Source organism: Cyprinodon tularosa, unplaced genomic scaffold (genome assembly GCF_016077235.1).
Source record: "Cyprinodon tularosa strain WSP-4 unplaced genomic scaffold, ASM1607723v1 ctg559, whole genome shotgun sequence".
NCBI classification, from domain to species: domain Eukaryota; kingdom Metazoa; phylum Chordata; class Actinopteri; order Cyprinodontiformes; family Cyprinodontidae; genus Cyprinodon; species Cyprinodon tularosa.
Genome location: NW_024039295.1, coordinates 37,017 through 61,161, shown reverse-complemented (window position 1 = coordinate 61,161; position 24,145 = coordinate 37,017). Strand labels below are relative to the sequence as shown.

The 24,145-nt window shown below is 37.8% G+C and overlaps 1 protein-coding gene across 2 annotated transcripts in view; it reads right to left on the bottom strand.

Moving 5' to 3' along the window:
- LOC119796737 (double C2-like domain-containing protein alpha) overlaps positions 1-23,852 on the bottom strand; it is a 44,192-nt gene extending 20,340 nt beyond the window's left edge. The window contains exons 1-7 of one of the 2 annotated variants that reach the window (XM_038305422.1): positions 23,551-23,852; positions 23,218-23,364; positions 14,619-14,980; positions 14,253-14,332; positions 12,055-12,129; positions 11,686-11,795; positions 435-561 (exon numbers count right to left, since the gene is read on the bottom strand). In XM_038305422.1, the coding sequence (XP_038161350.1) occupies positions 435-561; positions 11,686-11,795; positions 12,055-12,129; positions 14,253-14,332; positions 14,619-14,976 (750 nt within the window). In that variant the 5' untranslated portion in view covers positions 14,977-14,980; positions 23,218-23,364; positions 23,551-23,852. The remainder of the gene's footprint in view (positions 1-434; positions 562-11,685; positions 11,796-12,054; positions 12,130-14,252; positions 14,333-14,618; positions 14,981-23,217; positions 23,365-23,550) is intronic. The other variant, XM_038305421.1, reaches the window with a different exon arrangement.
- Between the last annotated feature and the right edge of the window lie 293 nt (positions 23,853-24,145).

Here is a 24,145-nt window from a genome sequence, read left to right as displayed (position 1 = left end):
TGATTTATTGTGGAAGCATAAAAATAATCCTGTGTAGATAAACAAGTAATTATCTCCACAGGTTACATTTTGAATAACGTGAGGTATTTAAGGATGACTGCTTTCTGGAAACATTTTCTTAAAAACAAAAAAAGACTTCATAAATGGGACACAAATGAGAGGTAAGCATTTCAGTGGGCTGATAAATATCGATGTTTAGAGGCCTCCCTAACGGCTGAGAAATAATATCTACTTTTTCAGGTCACCCCATCTCCTCCATGTCGGTCTGTCTTCACTCAAAATGCTGCACTCGTGAGTCATAAAGAAAGCATTAGTGCACCGACCAATACACTTCCCTCCAGTCATTTCCCTCCCTCTCGCACATTTATTTTCCAATTTGCTGTTTTCCCATGCCTCCTCATCCTCCTGTGTTTTATTCTCTCTCTCTTCCTCACAGGAGGTGGATGCTCCAGACAGATGTTAAAGTGTTTGGTCTGGTCAGGCTTCACACGGCGCAGGGCCACCCTCGACTCCCCGATGAACTCATTATGTGTCAACTTGTCTTCGTCACACACAGACACCCTAGAGGACACAGACAGAGTCGGTAGGGGGAGGTAAAAAATGACAAATAGTGAGCGAAGCATGAATAAAATATAAGCTCGTAGCTGGGTAATGAGTCAGGGGTATGAATTTGAAAGGAGACCAATCAAGGGTGGTCTACGTGTGTGTGGGAGTAAAGCACTCAAACATGCAACATCTTATTAAATGCCTAAAGTCACTACAGCAATATAATAAGGGAATTAAATCAGCGATGAAGGCTGAACTGAATTAGAAAAGAAGCCGACAGGAAACTCACTGACATTTGCAAAGCTTTTTGGATTTACTCACATTACCGCCTCAAAAAAACTGGATTTAAAGGTGAATGAAAAAGAACACAAATTAACCTTAATGTGAAAGGCTATATCAGCTTTGTACATGGATCATGTCTGTGCATGTATATTTCCATGTACAGACACCAGTTCTCTAATCAATATAGGTGTGGACTTTGATAAGACCAGGGTTCCTCAAGGCGGCTGAATTATTCCCTAAACTGTCAAGTTCTCAGTCCTGCTAATGACCTTCTTATTCGAGTCAGGCAGGTGTGTTAAAGCACAGATACATCTGCAGGTGCAGAGTTCCTCCTTCCTGCAGCAGCTCATCTGAGCAAATGATGACCGTAGCATAGGTTGCATTCTTAGTGGTCATTATTTTAATGTTTTATTTTACTTTTATTAAAACTAAAATTCATAGTCTAGCAAACTTGAACACTGTCTTTGCCAACAAGATTTGAAGATGTATATCTGTTTAATAGGGCTGCAACTAATATTTATTTTGAAGATTGATTAAACTGTCAATAATTTTTTAGATTAATCGATTAATATTTGATATCTAAAGGTTCCTTAAAGAAGATTTCTTTTTACAAAATGAAACCAGCTGAAACTAAAATGTTTCCGCTTGAGGAGTTCTGGATAGAAAACATTGACAGATTAATTTTTTTTTATATTAAACACAAAATGATTATATAAATATAAATATATATATATATATATATATATATATATATATATATATATATATATATATATATATATATATATATATATATATATATATATATATATATATATATATATATATATATATATATATGGAAGCTGATTAGCCAGTCACTTCATTTGGATGGGATTAAACTGATTTCAGATAATAAAGTAAAAAATCTTGTTGTTATTTTTGATCAGGACCTGTCATTTAAATCCCATATCAAAGAGGTTTCTAGAATTTCCTTCTTTCATCTGAGGAACATTGCAAAAATTAGAAATCTCCTGTCCAGGGGTGATGCTGAGAAACTAGTCCATGCATTTGTTACTTCAAGGCTGGACTATTGTAATTCTTTACTATCAGGAAGTCCACAAACTGTAGTTAAAAGCCTTCAGCTGATCCAAAATGCTGCAGCCAGAGTTCTGATGAAAATTAAAAAGAGAGATCATATCTCACCTATCCTGGCTTCTCTTCATTGGCTTCCTGTTAAATCCAGAATAGAATTTAAAATCCTCCTTCTCACATATAAAGCCTTAAATGGCCAAGCTCCATCTTATATCAGAGATCTGATTGTTCCTTATGTTCCTAACAGAGCACTTCGCTCTCAATCTGCAGGTTTACTAGTGGTTCCTAGAATTTCTAAAAGTAGAATGGGAGGCAGATCTTTTAGTTATCAGGCTCCTCTCCTGTGGAACCAACTATCAGTTTTAGTCCGTGAGGCAGACACCCTGTCTACTTTTAAGGCTAGGCTTAAAACTTTCCTTTTTGATAAAGCTTATAGTTAGAGTGGCTCAGGTTATCCTGAGCTATCTCTATAGTTATGCTGCTATAGGCTTAGACTTTTGGAGGACATAGGGACCCCCATTTCATCATTCTGCTTCATTCTCTCTCTGTTCTCCTATTCTGCAGAATCTGTTAGTTCAATCTCTAACCTTCTGCTCTCTCTGCTTTTCCTCAGAGTAGCTTTGCCTCGTCTGTTCCTGTTTGGCTGTGACGTCATCCTGGAGAGAAACATCAGCTGTGCTGCTTCCATCAACACCCTTGTTTATAGATGTTGGAGATCGGCCTGTTTTCCAGTGTGGTCCTGTTTCTCTGACCGTGACTGAGTGGATGTGCTCTCTTCGTCCTCTGGCATGGGAGCTGCCTTGGAGCTTGTCTGCCTGGCTGTGTGTTTCCTGGACTGGGCCGCCTTTTACAGCTGCTTTTTGTATCTCTGCTTCTGTCTCCATGAACCCTAGTCGGCCTCAGCAGATGGCCGCTCACACTGAGCCTGGTTCTGCTGGAGGTTTCTTCCTGTTAAAAGGGAGTTTCTCCTCTCCACTGTCGCTACAAGCATGCTTAGTGTGAGGGATTGTATTTGAGTCAATGAGTCAATGCAATCAACTGGTTTTCCTTAGATAGAAAACTTTGTATCAATTTGACTGTATGATCTGGTTGAACTGTAAAGTGCCTTGAGATGACATGTGTTGTGAATTTGGCGCTATATAAATAAACTGAATTGAATATATATATATATATATATATATATATATATATATATATATATATATATATATATATATATATATATATATATATATATATATATATATATATATATATATATATATATATATATATATATATAATAATTTTAATATAATTACTGCTCTAATTGTGTTGCTCTGCCAGCTAAAGGCATGTTTACAGTCTCTTTAGTTCATGTAACGATTAATCGATTTCTAAATTAGTTGACGATTATTTTAATAATCGATTAATCGTGATTAATCTGATTAACTGCTTCAGCCCTACTGTTTTATTTCTTTTTATATTAGGATTGTTCAATTCTTCCTGTTGGGTTTTTAGGTAAACAATTTTAAGATCTGTCCAGGAACAACAGATCAAAAATAGTCTCTTGGCTAATTCTGATGTATACTGTCCCTGTCATATAAAGAAATACAAATAAAAAATCCGTTCTGAAGTCAGGAAATATGAAAAAAGTTCTTGCAGTCATCTGATTTTTCCTTCAGTTTAACAGTTATTCACAACTTTCTGTTGGTCTATCACATAAGATATCAATCAAATACAAAAAAGTTTAATTGTAACATGACAAAATATAGAAACAACAGTTTAATGCACTTGTAATGCAATGGATGTGTTTCCATATCCTTACAGATAATTGTCACGTTTCCATCAGAGGGAATACAGGCAGTGCGTAAGTGCATTACGAGAGGTTAAACAAATCTATATTTAGGGCCATGATGTTGGCTATGATCTGTTGGTGGGTGGGAGCAGACAGGAGCGAAGGAGGCAAGGGGAGGTTGTGGATGTGAGATCTAATGACGATAGAGTGACGCGGGTGAGAAAGAAAGGTTAAAGACAGAAGAAAGAATTTTAATGTGCATCCCAACCTGAGGTTACTGAAAGCTAATGAGTTTCAAATCTTTATTTATAAAAACTAATCCTCAGTGACAGAAAGTCTCCTCACTTCTTTCAGCTTCAGAAGCAGAGAGGATGCAGTCACGCCTTCAGTTTTCCTTGTTTGTGGTTATAAAACAAAGTGCTGCAACTCAGTTATGCAGTATGTGCTTAATCTCCAGAGAAAATCTTTAGTCTGATAACTAAATAAAATGAAAAAAAAAAAAAAATAGAATATTAAACTATGAGGAGAAATGGAAGAAAACATTGAGGGGGTAGGTAGGAGCAAATAAGAACAAAGAAGGATTAAGTCACCCACAGATGTTGAAAATAAGCACAGCAGACTGGAAGATGGAGCAATGAGTAATACTGTAACAGATCAGAAGGTTAAAAGTGGGGGAAGATATGTGTTTGTCAACTGGATGTTAGGGTTCACTTGTTACAGCATGAAGCCACGCAAACATTTTACTGTCCCTTATGACAGCTTGTATTTACTACAACATGATTTATTGTGTCAGCATGTCATCAACAACCTACAAATCCATGTCAGACCAGTAAAATAACACATCTTTTAACACTTCACACAGTTCAAGGGTCAATTTAAACGTTGTTAGAATAGAAAGGTGAAGCCATTCTGCAGCCTCCAGTGAAATGACTTTTTCTGCAAAAACCTAAAAAGGACTTTGAACTATAAATACCTTTTATTATACCATGCACAGATTGTAGACTTAAAACAGTTGACTTAAATGTCAAATAATTAAGTGTCCTCTTTTAAACATGAAATTGATCATGCTATAGACATTTCTTTGCAGAATCTGGTACACTGCATCACTACATTTTTAATGAAACAGACTATATCCATCCCTTTTCTAAAGCACTTAATCCCAAGTAGGGGTTGCAAGAGTGCACTGTCTCCAGCTGTCAATGGGTGAGAGGCGGGTACAGCCTGGACAGGTCGCCAGTCAGTCACAGGGCAACACAGAGACAAACGACCAGTCATGCACACAGCAGAATTTATAGAAGCCAATTAACTTAACAGTCATGTTTTTTAGTTAGTGGGAGGAAGCCAGAGTACCTGGAGAGAACATGTAAACTTCATGCAGAAAGACCCCGGGCCAGGAATCAAACCAACAACCTGCTTGCTACAAGGCAGCAGTGCTACCCACTGCGCCACAGAGCAGCCCTGAAGCAGAGTATAGATGAATAAAAATATGTTTAAAGGAAGAGATCAAATAAATATTAAATATAATGTTGTAAGGATTTTTATGGATTTGTTATTCACATTAATGTAAAGTCCTGAAAATATGAGTTTAGAGAAGCTTTACTTCATTCTTTTTAAGAGCAGATTTAAGGTTGAGATGATTGGTTCTAGTATGGATGGTGGTACAGTTATAGCACTACTGGCATGAAGCAAACCTCATGTATTAGACCTTCGATTTTGAATGTTCTCCCATTACATGCAGGGTTTTCTCTGGATTTCTTAGCCTTCTCTGTTAGATGAATTGATAACTATAAATTTGTTTCATTTTCCAGATTGATCTATACTCATTAACTATGTTTAGAGGACTTTATCCTCATCATTTATAGGATGTGCCCTAGTTCTGTATTATACCTCACATTGTTGTATTTTATTCACTGTACTTAACTTATTTCCTCTTTTTCATCCCTGTTAAAATCTGTTGCTTTTGTTAATTTTTCTCCATGGTAGGTAAAAAACACTGTTCTATGTACTTCCACATCTTTTTTGTGGAGGCGTTTGTATTGTTGTTGGTGCAAAAATAGTTAAATGTTTTTTTTTTCAAGATTGCAATTTATAGCAAAACATTTTTATTAAGAAGTTATTTACAAATAAATAGAGTATTATGGTTCTTTTCCAAGTAGGGGGCACCACACAGTGTTTGCTTTTAGGGCAAATGGTTGGCACCACCCCTGAAATAACCGTTTTGGTCATATATACCTCAAATATGTTTTTTTCTTCAGGGTCAGCTTTAAAGGAACTAATTGTAGCTTGTACAATCTGACTTTCATTTTCTTGTGTAGTGAAGGACTGTTCAGATGGCTGCTGTTATCATTCAGCTCTGTTCTAGTCTGTCTGAATCCTTTACCTGGACTTTAGGGGCCAGGTAAACATTACAGCCATGATCATTTATTTCCTCCACTTTTCCTCACTCATCTGAAATGCCTACAGTCACAAAAAAGTACAAAGTAAAAGTCCAAGTATGTGTTACACACATATAAAGCCCTTGTACACCGAGGGGAAACATTTAGAAGTGATTGTACTGTAGTCCACTTAAAGCAGAGTGAAACAAGACATCTATCTGCAGCTCCTCTTCCAGTCTGCTCAGGTTCTGACCTTCTCAATTTTGTAATAATGGATTCAGGGACATGGCTTTTGTGATTGATCAACTGTTACTTTGAAAAGAAAACCATTGAAAAATGCAGTGTGCAGGAGGTTTTATGATTTTGTTTTCACAGTGGGGTTGCACATGAGCACAAATACACAAATAGAACTACCTTTCATCTGATTCTACCTGAATACATAAGTAGCCATGTGCTTACTACTAGACAAAGCCTATTGGTTCAATATGTGTGTGTTTAAATCCTTAAATACTTATATTGATATTCATGTAGATTTAATAACAAAAACTGGGGGACTAGAGTGTTCTTTTTTTTAACAAAAAAAGGAATAAAGAACAAGTAAAAACAAAACATTGGTAGAGAACTGAGCTCATATGCAATAAAAAAAAATTCTAATACTAATTTTGTGTCAAGTTCATTGCAGAACAGATGAGCCTTGAAAAGGATTTGATTTTATTCGACTTTTGCTGCTTTCAGTTTATTCTCCTCCAGCCTGACAAGTTAGGTTAGGATTTCAACATGGGTGTTTATCCCCTCCTGGTGAAACCAGTTGCCTCTTGTCATTTTTATGATGTATGACCCATCTTTGCCTTGACATTTAACATTCACTGACATTTTCACAGAAGTCATAGTCGCCACAGATTGAAGCAGTACACTGACCCAGATGCACCAGAGCAAGGATAACCTCATATGCACTAACAGGTCATCTGTATTATTTCTTCTAAATTGGTATAAACTGGGGAAACCCTAAAATTTATGCAGAACAACATGGTGCTGTGCACACTGCTGCCTCAAGGGCTTTGCAATATGTGTTATGTATTTGCTGAGAATTTCCTGTAATAACACTGATGTTGGGAGGAAAGCACTAAACTATGAATAACATTTGTGCACAGAAAAATATTGAGCATTTTGATATTCATTTCAGAAGCAAGACAATTCAAAGTGATTAATATGGGGGGGGGGGGGGGGGCAGAATAGAATCATTTTTTATGTTGTTCTTATTTGTATTCTGTATTCTGTTAAAAAAAAAAGGTAGTACGTTTAAAATGGCTTTATTCTTTTGTGCAGTGTGAAAAAAAAGTTTATACACAAGGTGAGCTCAAAGAAACCAACGCATTCTTTCCAAATTATAATCGCATGCACAGCGCCCTGGACTGCATCAAGTAGGAGGTCCGTCAGCTGCATGAAGCTGACACCCCACTGACATGAAAAAACCCAGCAAAAAGACTGAATGGTTATTGCTTCTTCAGTGCAGGTTTGTCCATTTAAAATGGTAATTTATAAAAATGAATAAAATAAATACATAAAAATGGATCAGGTGTGGTACTGTTGTTTTAGAGCAATTAAAGGTCAATATTTTAGGTCACCCAGAGGTCACCTATCCCCAAAATTGAATAAAACTAATCAACATTTTTAGTGCTACTTTATTCGTTCAACTAAAGCCGTCATTTGTGATTTGGTTTTTACAAAAGAATCATTTTTAATTACTGCTGATGACGTCACCATCCCAGCAGACATTAGTGGGGTTCTCTTTGCTGATATAAAGTTATGGCATAACATCAAATGTCATTACTGGGCTGGTATTGAATATATAACAGTGAGCATGTTTACCTTATTTAGTGGCTGGAATGATTGTTTAATATGGAGTTAATCACCAAATTCCACAACCCCAAAAGTCTTGCTGTCGGCATTTCATAATAAAAGCACAGGGGAAACTTAACATCACGGAATAATGCTAAATTGTTCTCGATGAACAACTTTTGAATTGGCTTGGGATTACCATCAATATTTGAAACCCTTCCCGGAAGCACAGAAAAAAAGAGTGCACTTTGGTCTAGATGACGTTCATATTTAGCGGGACATTATTGTTAATTTACCCATGCAGAAAGCTCCAATGCTGAGCAGTGGACATCCACAGACTGTGGTCTGTGCTGAGGGTAAGTGAGGATGATAACTGTCATTCTGGGACTAAATTAAAACTGTTCTTTTTTAAGCCACCTATTCTAACTTTTATAACATTGTTTTCACGGTTTTCCATTTTAAGTGAAAAAAGCTTCACCTACAACCAGTCCCTGATTGGCTGCTATGTTGCGATTTCATAGAAAAGTTAGAACAGCTTGTTTCAACTTCAGAGATCAGCCCTTTGTTCTCTTCCTGTGGTGCTGCGGTTTGACAACGGCTCATTTCTATCTATTAGCACAAGGTGAGAGCGGAGCAGTGAACACTCTCACCTTGGGTAGTTCACCGTTGGCCGCCTCCCTGCATGGTTTACATAGGAAATCCACCTTACTAACCATGGACACCGCATCTGGTTTGAACACACCATAACACGCATTTCTCTACACAAACAACAACAATGGCAGACTACTGAGTTCCAGTTGTGTTTTGGATGCTATTCAGTTTAACACATTTTGTTCCTCCACAGTGACTGCGATGATCTCCACATTGTTGGTCTAAACAGTCACCTCTTTTTGTCTTTTCCACATTGGATGTTTATGTCCTGCTTTACTTCCTTCCCTCTTCTTCCTTTTCTTTTTTTGAGGCACCATTATTGCTCGAAACTAAATCTATTAAGACTTCTCCGGCATTGACTGGTTTAATCTTTTCACTCAAACGTTTACATGTGGATACTTTATTCTGCTCTGTGTGGATATAACCAAAATAACTTACATCTATCAGACTTATGATTGATATTATAAAGCAATGTCTAACACCTTACGACATCAGAAAACCAGCAGTTATCAAGGCAAATCACATCATCTACAAATGGAGGAAATATGCAACAATAATAGACCTTCCCAGGATTGGCTTTACTCTAAAAATTACTTCAAGAGCTTATACCATAAAACCATAAATTCTTTAAGGGCAATGTTTGTGACTTAAACAGAACTATACCAAATTTTGTATTAAACAGATAATTTGACAATAAGAACTGACTAACTGATGTGAGATTGAGCAAATACAGACTATTTTCAGTTAAGAATTGATAATAAATTGGAACTGAGACGACTTTTCTCCTCCATTGGCACAGCAAAGGGCTGAGCCTTTGCTAAGAAGCAGCTCCTCCAGCTCATGCATCTATAAACAGAACAGTTATTCCGAAGCACCAGAAAGGCAGCAATACCTCTGCATGCATGCCCCTGCATACACAGGCTGCTAAAGAGCATAAAAGAACAAAAAAAAAGGTCAAGAGAAGGGGGTCTTTAAGAGTAACAGTGAGAGAAGAAGATTCAAAAAATGGTCCAAATCTTGGTAAATCTCACTCCATTTTTTTAAGTTTTTTAGCACCACCTATGATTTGGACTCAAATCTGGCTGTAGTCCTTCTAGACCAGGGGTGTCAAAGTGCCAATAGCACACCAGACTCCAGTCATCTCATCAAGTGAGTCCTATCTGAACATGATGGCTTAATGAGATGACTGGAGTCTGGTGTGCTATTGCTCATTTGGTAAGAAAACCTGCAGCCACACGTCCCTTTTGGAACCACGTTGGCTACGTTCACACTGCAGGCCTTGATGCTCAATTCTGATTTTTTGTGAAATCAAATTTTTTTTTTGCGTTGCCGTTCACATTACCAGATATATGTGACTTGTATGTGATCTCCTATTTGAACTGCTTTCATACAGCCTAAGTGTCCCGCATGCGCAGTAGAGGACGCAATTACATCACAAGCCAGCATGCTCTGTGTTTATGGAAATAAACATGTATGGTAGTGCCAGAGAACATCTAGCGATCTTTCCCAACATTAAAAACTCAATCTTTCCAAGATGGTTAAACGTAAATACTGCTCTCCGCATCATCATCCACCATTGTTGTTGTTTTTCTTGCCACTTCTGCGTAGCAAGAAGCAGAAGAGTGACCACTGTCGGATATTAATGGCATACAGGTCAGATGAATACGACCTGGCCGTTCAGACACAGGTCGCATTTGAAAAGTTCAGATTCAGGATCACATAGCCAAGTGGCCTGGGTCACATTGGAAAAAAATTGGATCTCTGTTGTACAGACTGTCATAAAAAGATCCAGGTCGCATATTGGCAAAACAATCGGATTTGGGTCACTTCAGGCTACGGTGCAAACGTAGCCTTTGACACCCCTGTTCTTGATGGATAACCTTTCAGTTTTTTCTAAGCACTTCATTGCTGTCTGTCACTTTCTGCTGTAGTAACATTTTTTGTCTGACAGATACATAAAATGGGGCCACGAATCGTTGTGCACGACTCATAAGGCGCATGTTCAGTCTGATGTATGTCTATGAGAAGTAAAGGGGTGGTAATCCGGTTCAGAATCAGGGATATTTCTTTTAACCAATTGTAAGGCAGTAAGAAAATGATCCAGATCATATTAGCAAGTCTCTCTCTGAGAAGAAGGTTTTGAAATTGCCAGGAAAAACTATAGACTAGTTATAGAGATGTGGTTTCAGGATTCTGGAACTGAAATCCTCCAATATGGTTAATTTAAAAACAATTTGGCAAAGCAGAGAAGGGTAAAGTTCCACCATAGCAACAAAAAGGACTGTTGATCCAAACCTGGATTTATCTAGGGTGGAACAACTAGTTATAGGGCTATAGAAGGTCGGCTCATTATTGGTTTTTTTTTTTTAAGAAATGAAATCATGATTTAAAAACTTTTTTTTTGTGCTTAATTTTGATTTGAATTTGTTTGATTATACCCTGACACCCGTTCCAAAAATGAGAAGCACTGTCTTTCAGATTACTTCTTTCTTCAAGACTTTGAAGAAAATCATGAAGCTAAAAAAAAAGACCATCCAAGCCTCAACTTTCATACGTAAGCAACATGGCAATGAAGTGCAGCAGGTGTCCTCTACATACAAGCCACCACTGTCTAAAGTTGGTGTTAAGTGTCGTCAGAAGGCCCATTTTCTCTGATCGTCCCTTAGAGACAACCCGCTGTTCCTCTTTAAATTCCTTTCTCATGTCCACCAGGACAAAGTTTTAGTCACAGACGGAAACAATTCGCAGCTTTGGTTGCCACCGGGGGGGGTCAATGAAATTAAACCACCCTGCAGTGCATGGTCTGACCTCAATCTGTCAGTGCGACTTTGAAAAAGAGAAAGCAACGAGGCAGGTGGAAGGAGCGACAAAGAGAGGTGGATGTTTCGGAAGGAGGGAGGCAAGATCTTCTCTGATCTCAGAAGACAGGAGAGATGTTTGGATAAAAAGGAACAAGGGTGAGTTGACAGAAGACGAAAGAGCCCCAACGGACAGAGGGAAGGAGCATTGAGAACTTCTGAAAGACTTTTTTACTCAAAGGGAAAGCTTCAGTGATGAAGATGGAGGATAAGGAATCTTTTGTAAGGGTGAGTCTGATCTAAAATAGTTGAAAAAGAAGCGAATGAGAAAACAAGAACACACCTGAGAGTTTTACGGTACATGTCCTCCTCGGTGATGCCACAGTAGGTGAGAGTCTCGTTCCACACTGGGTTAAGTGTGTTTCTAACAATCTTTGTTTTCAGTTTATTAGCCTGCCAACACAACAGAGGGGAGAAGTAAATGTCACTCCTACCTTTTGTTGCAACGTGCAAACAGCAGAAAAATAACTCCAGCTCTCACAGGCTCCAAGGTCATTCTATTACTGCTGATTTATTCATATGTGTTTTCATCATACAACTCTAAAATGAGACCATGATTGGAGAGTGCCCTCCAATGTTCCCCACGACAGGAAGTTGAAGGTCTCGTTCAATTTCACAGAAAGAAAAACCACTTGTGGTAATAAAATCCAACCTTGCAGGCTCCTGGCAGCAGATGCAGCTTCACGTAGGGATCAGCCAAACCGTTGAAATCCATCGGCTTCAAACCCTAACAGAGAAGATAAAAGCAGTAACAAAAAAAAAAATGGGGCAGTAACTTTGCAAACTGTCAGCAATGGAATACGTTTCTTATAACCAAATCCAGGCTGCAAAGTTAGGGTTTCATTTAAATTTTTTTTAATAACATTTAATTGTAGATAAGAAGAGAACCCGATTATGAAGGGTAAAACTAATAAAGTAAGAGGCTAATAGTCATATTGAGTTGTCATATTACAAATGTTCCCAGCCTAAAATATTCCCTGTGTTGTTTATCAAACAACTTTATTAAAAAAAGATAAACTATCTTCCCTAGTGGTGTTAAAATACCCAAAAAACAAAAGAAAAAAAGGTTAATCATGAAATGCAAAACTAAATCTTTTATGTGACAACCACATAGTAAAGAAAAGTTTATGACTTTCACATTTTATTTTATGTGTTGCCAACCAGTTTAAATTAAGAAGGATCAGTAGGGAGAATCTCCAGTGTCCACAGGCTGTAGCTCTGCAGAGGTGAGATATTATAGTGTATAATAGAGTAAACATTTAATGCAGCTGAAACCAGATATGTAAAAGCATGTAGTAATAAAATGCGCTTAATCTGTTTTTTATCATTGTTTAATATTAAATCAAAATTCCCAACTCCCGTTATATCAGTAACCATAGTTACTTACTAATATCAGAATAAATGTGTAATTTTTCTTACAAACTTAAAGGATTAATTATTTATTTTACATTTGATAAAACCTTTTGATTTGGGTCAAACATGTTAGGTTTGCCACTCTATAACTAATTATTGGTATTTGGAGGAACAATTTGGGCCAAGCTGGCAGATGTCTTGTGGTGCTGCTTTAATATTTTCATGTAAAGTTCTCATAGTGCATCCACTGAAAAGCACGCCCACACACCATGATGCTGTGACCCACTTGAATGTGTTTGAAAACTGTAATCTGTCTTTTTCTCCAGTTTTTTATAGCTATGGCTTCTTTCTCTCAGAGTGGCCTTTAGGTAAATGTACAGGACTTCTTACATGTCACTGATATCTCTGCTAATGTATTTTCCATTTTCTGATGATGTCACACAAGAAAGCTTTGTACTTCAGGTGTTGCCTTAGATCACATTCACAGATATCCCCACATCCTCACATTTAATATAAATTAATCTAATCAGCGCCGTAATATCATCAGCTGTACCTTCCTACCTTTTGTAAAGATATTGTTACCTTAGTGTAACTAAAAGTGCACATATGGCATGGTTTCACAATGATGGTTTCATAAGCCGATCTCTTAATAGTTTCTTGAATAAGTCATGACAGACAGATAAATGAACTTGGTTTGCATGGGCGTAGGTTTGCATAGCGACCATAGGGACATGTCCCTACCAAAATTTTGTCCTGACCTACTTGTACCTACCAATAAACATATTTATAGTTTACAATACAGCGTTGTTGCAGCAGTCGCTTCTTTTCTCACAACTTTTATATTGAAGTTAATGATCAGTGTCAGTTCCTCTTATAGTTCCCGCACTCATGTAAATACAATAAATCTATTTGCAGCCCCTTGAATATGTTATTTTGCTTTGTTTTACAATACAGAGAATATCGGCATATCAGAAAAAAAATAAGAGTGGGTTTTACTTCTGTTTACCTCTGCACAATTCTATTTCTTCAAAAGATAGCACCTCATAAATACACGTACAACAGACATATTTAGACTATATTTGGTTAAAAAGGCACATATTTACCTTCAGTCTTAGTCACTGGTAAGTTCAAATGTAACCCTTTTCAAAGTGTTAAGGTTTTCCAATTTTATATTATTTTGAGCCACTGATGCTTCAAATATTGATAAACAGCATCTTGTGTGTGTAGTGCTTATAAAATTTGTATAAATGTAGCAAAAAATGCTGTTTTCTCTTTAAACAAAATGCGCCCCTATGCTCACGTCAAGCATAAAAAATATGGGAGCATGCATAATGCTAAGGACCAATGACATCAGACCAATTCAACTTAAGACCAATTGTGTCCCTACCAAAGTTGAGATCAAACCTACGCCCTTGCTGGTTTGCCTTTGCTAGTTTTCTGTCCATCAAGACAGGCAGCATTTAGAGGTCATAATGCAGTTTTCCAAGGACACCGTACCTTTGCTTTGAGGACTGTGCAGTGTAAGGAGCTGGTGGCTCTCTCATACAGAAGGTCAAACTCCAACGTCCCCAGGGAGGCTGGAAGGGAGTTAACGACAAGTCAGAAGAAATGTGCACCAGTTATACAGGTAATTTATTTTATTATGTGAACATCATTACTTGCAAAGGAGAAGGAGAGAAATAGGAGAGAGGTGAGTGGGGGAATATTGAATAAATATTGACCAGCTCCTGCAATCTAAAACTGTCTCTTTACAGAATTTTTCTTTTTAAATAAAATCAGCTTTTTATGACTCCAGATTTATGTCAGTGTAATTTTCAAGGTTTATTGTGAATGAAACCTGATCATCACTCTGAGGAGACTCACTGTTATCATCACTGTCGCAGCTGTCGATCTCAATGGAGGTGTCCATGCTGCTCATGGCTGACAGTGACCCCCCTCCTCCTGCAGCTCCTGGTAACAAAAGGCATCTGTTTGCTCCTCCTCCTCCTTCTCCATCTCCTCCTCCAACAGCTCCTCCACCTTGACCTGCGCTGCCAGGGCTTAATGGTGCAGGCGCAGTCAGCTGATTGGGCGACAGGGGCTCCGAGAAGGAGGAAGTTGGAGAGAGACGAGGGAAGTATGCAGAGATCTGACGAATGGGACGGATGGGGCCTGGGCAGACATTGATGGCCATGTGCTCCTGGATGGAGATGCCTAAACGATTTCCTTTCCGCACAGTCATAGGGCTGAGGGGAAACATATTTATAGTGTGTTACCAACACTTAAAGAAGTCATTTCAGAAAGCTATTACCACAAGTGGCCCTCTTAATAAAAACCCTTTGAACCAAATTAAAGCCGTTTAATGTAGCTTCTCACAAGACCACAGAACACAGGGGAGGATGAGCACAAATTTGCATTTCAATTAAACAAATCTGAATAAACCTGCTGAGGAAGGATAAGAGATAATGGACGGAAAATGTCTGAGTTAAATTACAATCCACAATGAAATTGCAGTGTGTGCGTCTGTGTTTAAGCACCTCTGATATCTAAAATCCCTGACAAGCCTTCATACTCAGACAAGTAATTACAGGAGGAAGTTTTTCCAGGCTGAAAAGCTCTTCTGTCCACTTGGGTTGTTAGAAAAGCCCATTGCAGTTATATAAAGCTGTGGTTGCAGGGAGTCGAGCACATGGCTGACTGGTCTGCTCTGCTCCCAAAATGAAAATACAGAAAGAGAGGGAGGAAAACACACATATCACAGCCTTGGTTTTCTAAAGACAGCAGGGCTTGAGGGGGCGTTATGCCTCAATACTGCGGAGAAAGCCCCCCCTCCACCCCAGGACTACCTTCTGTTCTCTCTGCATTAATCGATTGAAACTGAGAAGTTTGTATTTATATTGTGAATGTCTGCACTTCCTCTGTGCTGTCTGGGAGTTCATCCTCTGAAAACGAGTCGAGGAAACGTCTGCGCTCTATTTGGATGCAGGGGTCAATTTTCAGAGGTTTAAATCAGCAGTACGAGGAGCCTAAAATGGTGCATGATGGGAAAAGGCCCTCCTGTCACCTCTGAAAAGGCAGGTGATTTGGTCTAAATTTTGTAAAGGAGGATATTTGTGGTTATGAATATAAGATTGATGGATGTAAATAACATGCAAAACAATCAACTAATAAAAATATATTCAATATTAGGCTATTCTTTATATATATTAGGCTGATTATTTATACTTTTATGTTGTAACCTGTAGCCTTATTAATAGACTAATCGCTGATTGTGGGTAGGTTTATAACAATAAATGAATTAGATCAAATATACAGGTTATTATTTAAAACAAAACACAACTAACTGTGAGACACTTCATCATTACAGTACATAGAACTCCAAAGTAAATATATTTTATATTTGCTTTATATTCCATCAATAAGTTGCATGAAAAACGAAGCAGCACATCACTGAGAATCCCAATAAGGCAACTCAGTTGATCAGTGCTGCAATGGGGCTCACCTGTTATACTCTAGTAATCTGTAAAAACCCTACAGCCACAACTTCTGTCCAGAAGTCACAGCCGTACACCCTCACATACATTCCAAGAGAGGCGCTCCTCATCCTACTTATCGTCCATCTTAAACAAAAACTGGGCAAGAGCACAGATGCAAGTGGAGGGGGAATTTCATGTCACCCTTTGTGCCCTTTATGGCAAAGCCATAAGCCATGGGTGGCTGCCTATGTCACCCATACCAGAAACCGCCACTGAGCCCCAGCTTTGAAAATCTCTAACGGCCGCAACAGATATAATACTGTGAGGTATGGAGGCTGCAATGCTTCAGACTGGAAGAAAATGAGGGGTGAGAACAGCAGAGAGGATCATCAGGGTTCCCACCATAAAAGACATTTCATCCCAGTGCTGCTTGTCCTGGGCCTGTAACATCATCAGCGACCCCTCATACCCCCCACTATGGACTGTTCTCCCTGCTGCCCTATGGGAAGAAGCTTTACAGCATTCACTGCAGGTACAACAGGTTCTGCAACATCTTTTTCCTCACTGCCATCAGACTGTTGAACTGTTGAAAACTTGAATTCAGTCACAAATTGAGACTCTGTATCATACTGTAAACAAAATACTTGCACTACATGGCAAATTTTCAAATACCTTTAAATAGAATTAAACTTAGTGTTATACTGCATTCTGCACCATGTTTTTGTTTTTGCTCTGCTCTGAACCTTCCTCATCAATGCCTTTTACACCATGTCTCTCCTACACTGTTTACATTTTGATCACTGCTGCGCTTTAAAAATAGAAATGTTCATTTTACTGCCACTGTTGAAAAAGCTGTATGTATCAAAATTTTGTGTTGTAAACACCTGATTGATTGCTGAACAAAATAGTTAGCAGTTCCCAAAAGCAAAAGGGTATTATTTAAATGTGACATAACTTCTAAATCCTAGACCCGTCTTTGGAAAAAATCCATGGCAGATACATGTGCAATGTCTGGTTTCATCTGTAATTGTCATGATTCTGACAAAGTAACTGGTTTGTTTACATTCAGCTCTGCTCTTGGCATCATAATCACTGATTCTTCCCACCTGTGCAGCTCCGCCTCTTCTCATCAGTGCTCATACTTACCACCTGCTCCCTTGCGTATTCAACCAGACTTCAAACCAGCAACTGTTGCCAGATTATATACAAGCATCATAACAAGTAGATGTCTAGCATTTCTTCCATACTTGATTGACTGATCCTGACCTTGCTTTTGCCTTATGCCATGCCTTGCCTTCCTCTCACCAGAGTATTCTGAGCTTTCTGATTTCTGGACATCGACCTAGTTTTTGCCCTCTGACAAAAACTTCCACTCTCCGATACCTCCACCTGAATCAAACATACAATTTAGTATGAGGGATTAACCTCTGTGTAAATATATTGCTTCTCTAGCTCCCTGTAGAAAGTCACAATCACATTATGCTGGAAATAATAAATCAGTAAAGATAGATGATTGTCAAAATTCTCTTGGACAGGTGGGGAGTTTACATTGTGTATATTTTTGTGTCTTTCTGCTAGCCCTATGATAAACAAAAAACCTAACCAGGATGTTCGTTACCTTCAGAATTATTATAAAAAGTAGATTAAATGTATTAGTTTGCTATAGACCTCATTTAAATTCAAATTCTAAAAAAAATCTTGTCTTGCTTTCTAAGCACCAGGATGCCTCTTGCTAAATCCCCAACACTATGCAAATACCAAGTTTGCAGCAGCATACACCAAAACAAACCCTAACAAAAAAAAAAAATGTGATTACTTTGCTGAATTTTTTGGGGGGGAAAGTTGTAAAGTTGAGCCCGAAACACAGAAGTCCTTAAAAATCCTCCAAAATGTATTGATTTTTTGATGTTTGTCTTTCTTCATCTAAATTGGCTTTGTTGTTGTTCGTTAGTTTTTTTTGTTTGCTTTGTCTTCAGTGTTTACTACTTTAATTATGTACAAAAAGGTCTTACCCAATTCTTTTGCAAGTTTCCTCTTTCTTTTTGTATGTTTCTTTGCAAGTTTGAATTTAATTTCAGTTAAATATCTGATTATCATTCGCACTACTTGCTTAGATGTTTTTTCTTTGTTTCTCTTCACATCTCTAGTTGTCTAAAGGAGTCTCTCTCCCTCAGCCAGATAAACCAGCCTGTGTCTCCACGGTGGGATGTAGCAATAACAGATGATCCAAGAGACAAACTGTCTGCACATTTTGGGCTAAAAGTGTGCCAATACAGATGAGGCTTGTTTGTCAGTTAATAATGACCTTTAAGCATACTTTATATGTGTATTAAAATGTTCTGCTGTAATAATCTGATGTAATATTCTTTTTCTACTGTTTTAAATGTCGCTTTTTAAAATTAAATGAGTATAATTAATATAAAGGTTTATTAATCGATATAATGAGTTTCAATTAATTATTAAAGTTATTTAAATAAATTAACTTTTCAATAATAATTGCATTTATTCAATAAATCACCCTGATAATTTGGGTCATGTATGAAAATTATGATGAAGATTTAAAATTTTTAGGATTTTCCCATCAATTTTACATCTGTTCAGAGTCTGATGTTTTGTTCCAGTTTTTTCCTTTAATTAAAGAGCTTCTCTCTTAAAAAAACAAACATATTTTGAGTTAGTAAAAAAAAAAAAAAATTCAGCCTAATTTGCCTTTTTTGTACCATCATCAAAAAATAATAGATTATTCATGAAAACGACAGTTTTTGTTGATTATTATTAAGTTTTTGCATTAACATGTTCTGTCTCATTTGTTTTAATAATGAGATTTAATGCATAACAAACTGACATGCTGTAAAGAGGTCTTCCCTAAAGTAACATTGTTCAAACTGTCATTGTAAGCTGAGGACCCCGCCCTTCTGTAAGATGACTAAAATTACCTTAAAAAACTGTTGTTAGAAGAAAATACATTGAAGCCATGTTTAAATATCTAAAATTGATATTGGTTAAAAACAAATATTTTATGTCTTCAATAGTTTTACAGAAGTTCAAATTAATTCAGTTGCGGGTTAAACACAGTATTGAAGGAGTTTCTTCATACAGCGTCATATTTTTTTTTAGTCTTTGCAAGCAATATCTTGTTTTTAGTGTTGCTGTGATGATTCTTAAGAAAAAAAGGGCTTCAGTGCCTCACTTGTTGGCTCAGGAATGTAACAGCTTTGAACCCCTTTTGCCACCTCAGTCTTTCAGGATACATTTAGTCTTGAAGTGTTTTGTATTTATGCTCCTATAAAAGGCATTGCAGTGTAGACTTGTCAGTGCTATTCTGAGAAAAAAAAGAAAGCATAGCAACATGCTGGCAGACATTCTTCAGCTATAGCAGAGGGCTTGCTGGAAGGGGGCCTTTCTGCATGCAGTATGTACGGCTCTCCCTGTGTATCTGTGGATTCTTTCTGGTTACTCCAGCTTCCTCTAAAAATATGACCGCTGGGTAGATTGGTCTGTGGTCTCCTCACGTCTGAGCTTACAAGGATTGTTGTATTCTGGTATGTTCCTGTTGCCCTGTGATGGACAGGCTCACCCACTGGATAGAAGCAACAGCCCTTCAGTGAAGCCAAAAGGATAAGTGAAAAGACTAGAGGACAGCACTGTGTGACAGCAGTGGCTCTTCATGACTTTGGCTAAAACTGTTAAAGACATGAGATATATTTTAAGATATAAAGATAAAATAAAAGGCTAGTTATATTATGTTTACTATGTTTTTTTCATGCTATATTAGAAAAAAAAAGATTTCCACTGCAGAATAAGGTATTTGTTTTTTCAGTTCTTGCTGCAGCTTCACGTTTATTTCCCATATGTAATGTTTCAGTCAGGAAAATTGTTGGTTTATTGCAAAGGCTTGACCTTTTTCTTTGTTTTTAAATCAAACCGATATATAAAGTTGTTTTCTTAATTAATACTGACAATTAATATGGTGTGTTTACAACTAGGCAAAGGGTATAATGGAGGTTTAACAGCTCTAGATAAACGTTTTCATTGAGAATAAGGGCAAAAATGTCTCCTTGAATTGCAACCTGGTTTAGAGTATGAATTGCTAGATAACCAACCGTAGAATGCTCTCTGCTCAAAAACCAAGTCTATTTTCCTAAAATGTACTTCTTTAACATCAGATTAGTCAAACCATACTGTATCCTGTTTGTTTTGTTGCTGTAAACTTTCTCCTCCGGAGTTGAAAACAACAAAAAAAATTAGATACACATTCATTCATCATGATGAAGTTAATCTGAGCAGCAATGCCCCGGCAGAAAGTGACTCTGAAACTGCTCCCCCTGACTGTTGACCTTCGGCAAAATTACCAGCAGCCGGGGTCACTCGTGATCCGCGGTCAAGCCTCCTCTGTTGTGAACTCAGCGGTGGGTGAGATGCACCGCAGCTCATCCAGCTTTAGCTTGGCTGGTGATGAAACTGCCGTCTGAAATACGCTGAAACGTGTCAAAACGCCAGCTTCCCTCACTCATTAGACTGAAAGGACTTTGGCAGTCTTCTGGCTCAGGGATGGAAGATGATGGAAAAGCCGACTTTATAAAACCATCAGCGACTATTTCGGTCTCATAAAGGAGTGATAGAATAACTTTGTCACACAAGAGTTGTTGTATAATTTTAGTTATTGCCCAATTAACAGTTGCAGAAACAACCTTCAGCCTTTTATAAGTTTGTCTACTTCTGATTAAATAATGCAAAGAGATAAATCAAAACTCTTATCAGTGTATATAAAATAAACTCAGCAAAATGAAACTAACAAGCCCCTTTTTCTGGATATAATCTGAATTGTCTGATTGCATAGCTAATAAGTTAACGCCGCTTCTGTTATGAATGTTAGAATGGATTTAAAGATAGATAAACTTAACAGTCTGCATAATGATAATCCTTGGTTAAATGTATAATTCATCAAACACACACATGTGCAAAGATAAATGGAGCCACACTTTCGTCTGATCGTTACTTTCTGCATTCACACACATTATGCCTTTTTGTGAGCGTAAAATCTGTTGACATGATGTGTGCAGTCATTCGGCTCCTGGTTCTGGCAGATGTGGCCTTGAGCTAGAGCAGCTTGAGCACAAGCAGCAGCACCAGGAGCACGAGTACATCAGGAGAAAGCCTGCGGGCCCCAGAGCTCTCTGGGAACCAGAGGCTCTCTGGGAGCTGATGATTGATCACCCCCACGCTGCCAGCTGGAGGCCCTCCCATTATTCCCGTCATGCTCTCGCTCATTGAAAAAGTGTTGGCATACAAGCAAAAAAATATCTTGCTGTGCCATCACCCTAACGCTCAGTTGCTCATCAGTTTCTGGCAAGGAAACATTTCTCCAAGCTTTGTAAGTTCTGGTGGAAAAACTCAGACCTACAGACTATAGATTGGACATTGTATAAGCAAGGCTTCGTTAAAATGTCTATGAAAGGAGTTGCTAAAGAATCCAATATGATAAAACTTATTCATTGGAAAAGTCTAATGTTAAGAAATCTCCAGTATCAGAGCCATTAGTACTCTGGGCAAACCTTTAAAAATGTAAATTTCTTAATTTGAAACCTCTTAAACTGGTCAGACTTTAATTCTCTATTAGTACTTTGTCATTTTGGTTTAGTGTTTTTCTAAGTTTCATTCTCATTGTGCTCACTCTTGTGTTTATTCATGTTCTGTTTATTAAAAAATGTTCCCATGATTTTTTCTTATATTCTTACCTTGTGCAGATATTTTCGTAAAAAGCGTCCATCTAAAATATAAGAATTTAATGTCAGACATTTTAGAGTTTAATTGGAATTGTGCATTTTATTTACATTAAACTGAGTTAGGAGTTTATCCTTTAGGCATGTTTGATGTAAATGGATGAGGAAAATACTCCCACACAAGCTGTTGCGCATGGTGGAGGATCTGTAATGCTATGGGCCTATTTCTCTCTAAAATGTAAAGGGAACATTTTTAGAGTGCATGATACCACATATATTTAGAAGAGATGAGGAGATTAAATATAAAAAACCCTCTGCTAGTTTGTTCTTAGGTATTTCAGGGAGTGTTGCACCAAAACATTCAGAGAAACCAAAGAAACATTTCACTGCTGGGAGAGGACAAAGATTCTTCAATAAAAATTCCTGGTAATTCATTCTTACATTGTATGGGCATCTCTGTCATTTCTTCCTGCTCTGGATTTCTTGTTAATATATGGCAACCAGACTTTTAATTAGAAATTATCTAAATAGAAAAAAAAATGTATCTTAATTTCTCTCACCAAAAGAGTCTATGATATCATAAACAGTTTAAAATCTGGTCCAAATAATGGACCAAAACATCTTTTCAGTTCCATAGACCTTCCATAAAACCACACCAAACTATTGCCCAAACTTTGATTTTATTCCAATAAAATAAAGAAATATAAGGTGGCTTTACTTTCTTTAAAACTTATTATGCAATAATTTCAAATAAATGAATATATGCAGATAATATCCCAGCTTGTATCCTGCAGACATTTGCCACATCTGTAGTTTCTATGTCTGCAAACAGAAGATACATGCCCCCACCTTGGGTTTGCAACGTTACATAGGTTTCCAGCAAACAGACAGAGACAGAGAAAGCTTGCATCCGGCAGTCAGAAACATCTCTGTGCAACATGCGACCTCCCCCTCCCTCTTCTTTTAGCTCCTTCACTTTAAATTAGAATCATATGACAAGCATGGGGCACTCACACTCTCTCAGCCCCTACCTTCTTGTCTTCACTGTCAGAAATTCATCCCTATTCCCCCCCTGTTTATCCTCTCATTATCTCTCCATCATTCTTCACTTCACCTGTTGCTGCAAAAAGGTATCTTCCACTTATACCATGCGTACAATAGGCACCTGCAGGTATCTCCATTCACCTTTAAATAACAAGCTCTCGGAATGACAGGCAGATGGCATGGCACAATGCCTCACACTGTAGCTACTTGTTAGACTGTAATAGGGAGCACAATTTATACCTTAGCACAGTGGCAGAGAAGGCATGTCTGTTGGAAGACAAGTTATTCTCAGGGATGAGTAAACTTCAAATGCTTGTGGGTTTGGTGGACAATTTAAGGAGGAAAGTAGAGAAAGACTTGACATCAGACACATGTTGCATCTGTCTGCTCTGGGAGACAGTAGAAGAAAAGGTCTAAGGGTTTCGTTTATCCATATAGAGAAAAAAATGGAGGGTAAAACAGGTAATATAGAGATGTTCAAATTTGAAGCAATTTCTGTCAATATTTCATGCTTCCAAAGCAGATTCAGTCTGGGTGGATTTCTAAAATAAATGCACAAAAATATTGGCTTACCTCAGAGAAAGAACGAGCGTGAAACTCCTCATAAAAAACAGGGAAAAACAGGGGATTCCAGAGCGGGGAGGAGATGGGAGACTAACAGGTGGTGAAGAGGGGAGCTGGGAGCAGAGGCAGACGGGGGGAGAGACACTGAGCGCCTGCAATGAGTGTCATTAAAAAATGAATGCGCTGATAGTTCCAAGTTGAGATGAAATGAGGAGAAGAGGGGAGATAGGAGAGCAGCAAGCTGGAGGAGGGAGAGGATAGAGGATGGAGTTAAAAAAGAGAGCAAGAAAGAGAGAGAGGCAGCAGGGATTTATTCCTTAACAGTCAGTTGTGACTGTGACGGCTTTGCCTTATCTGCTCTTGAATCCTCCTCCATCATCCCTCACACACACACACACACACACACACACTTATTTCTCACTTAAGAGAACATTGCGCCCATCCTTTGTTGAGTAAACCTAAGTATTAATGACTCAACTGTCATGTGTTTTTTGGTAGGAAAAGATTCGAGTACAGAAAGAGGCTGCAGCAAAAAAATTTGTTTAATAATTAAAAGTTGCAAGAATGTTACAATAAAATTACAAGGATTTCAGTAGAAACAAGT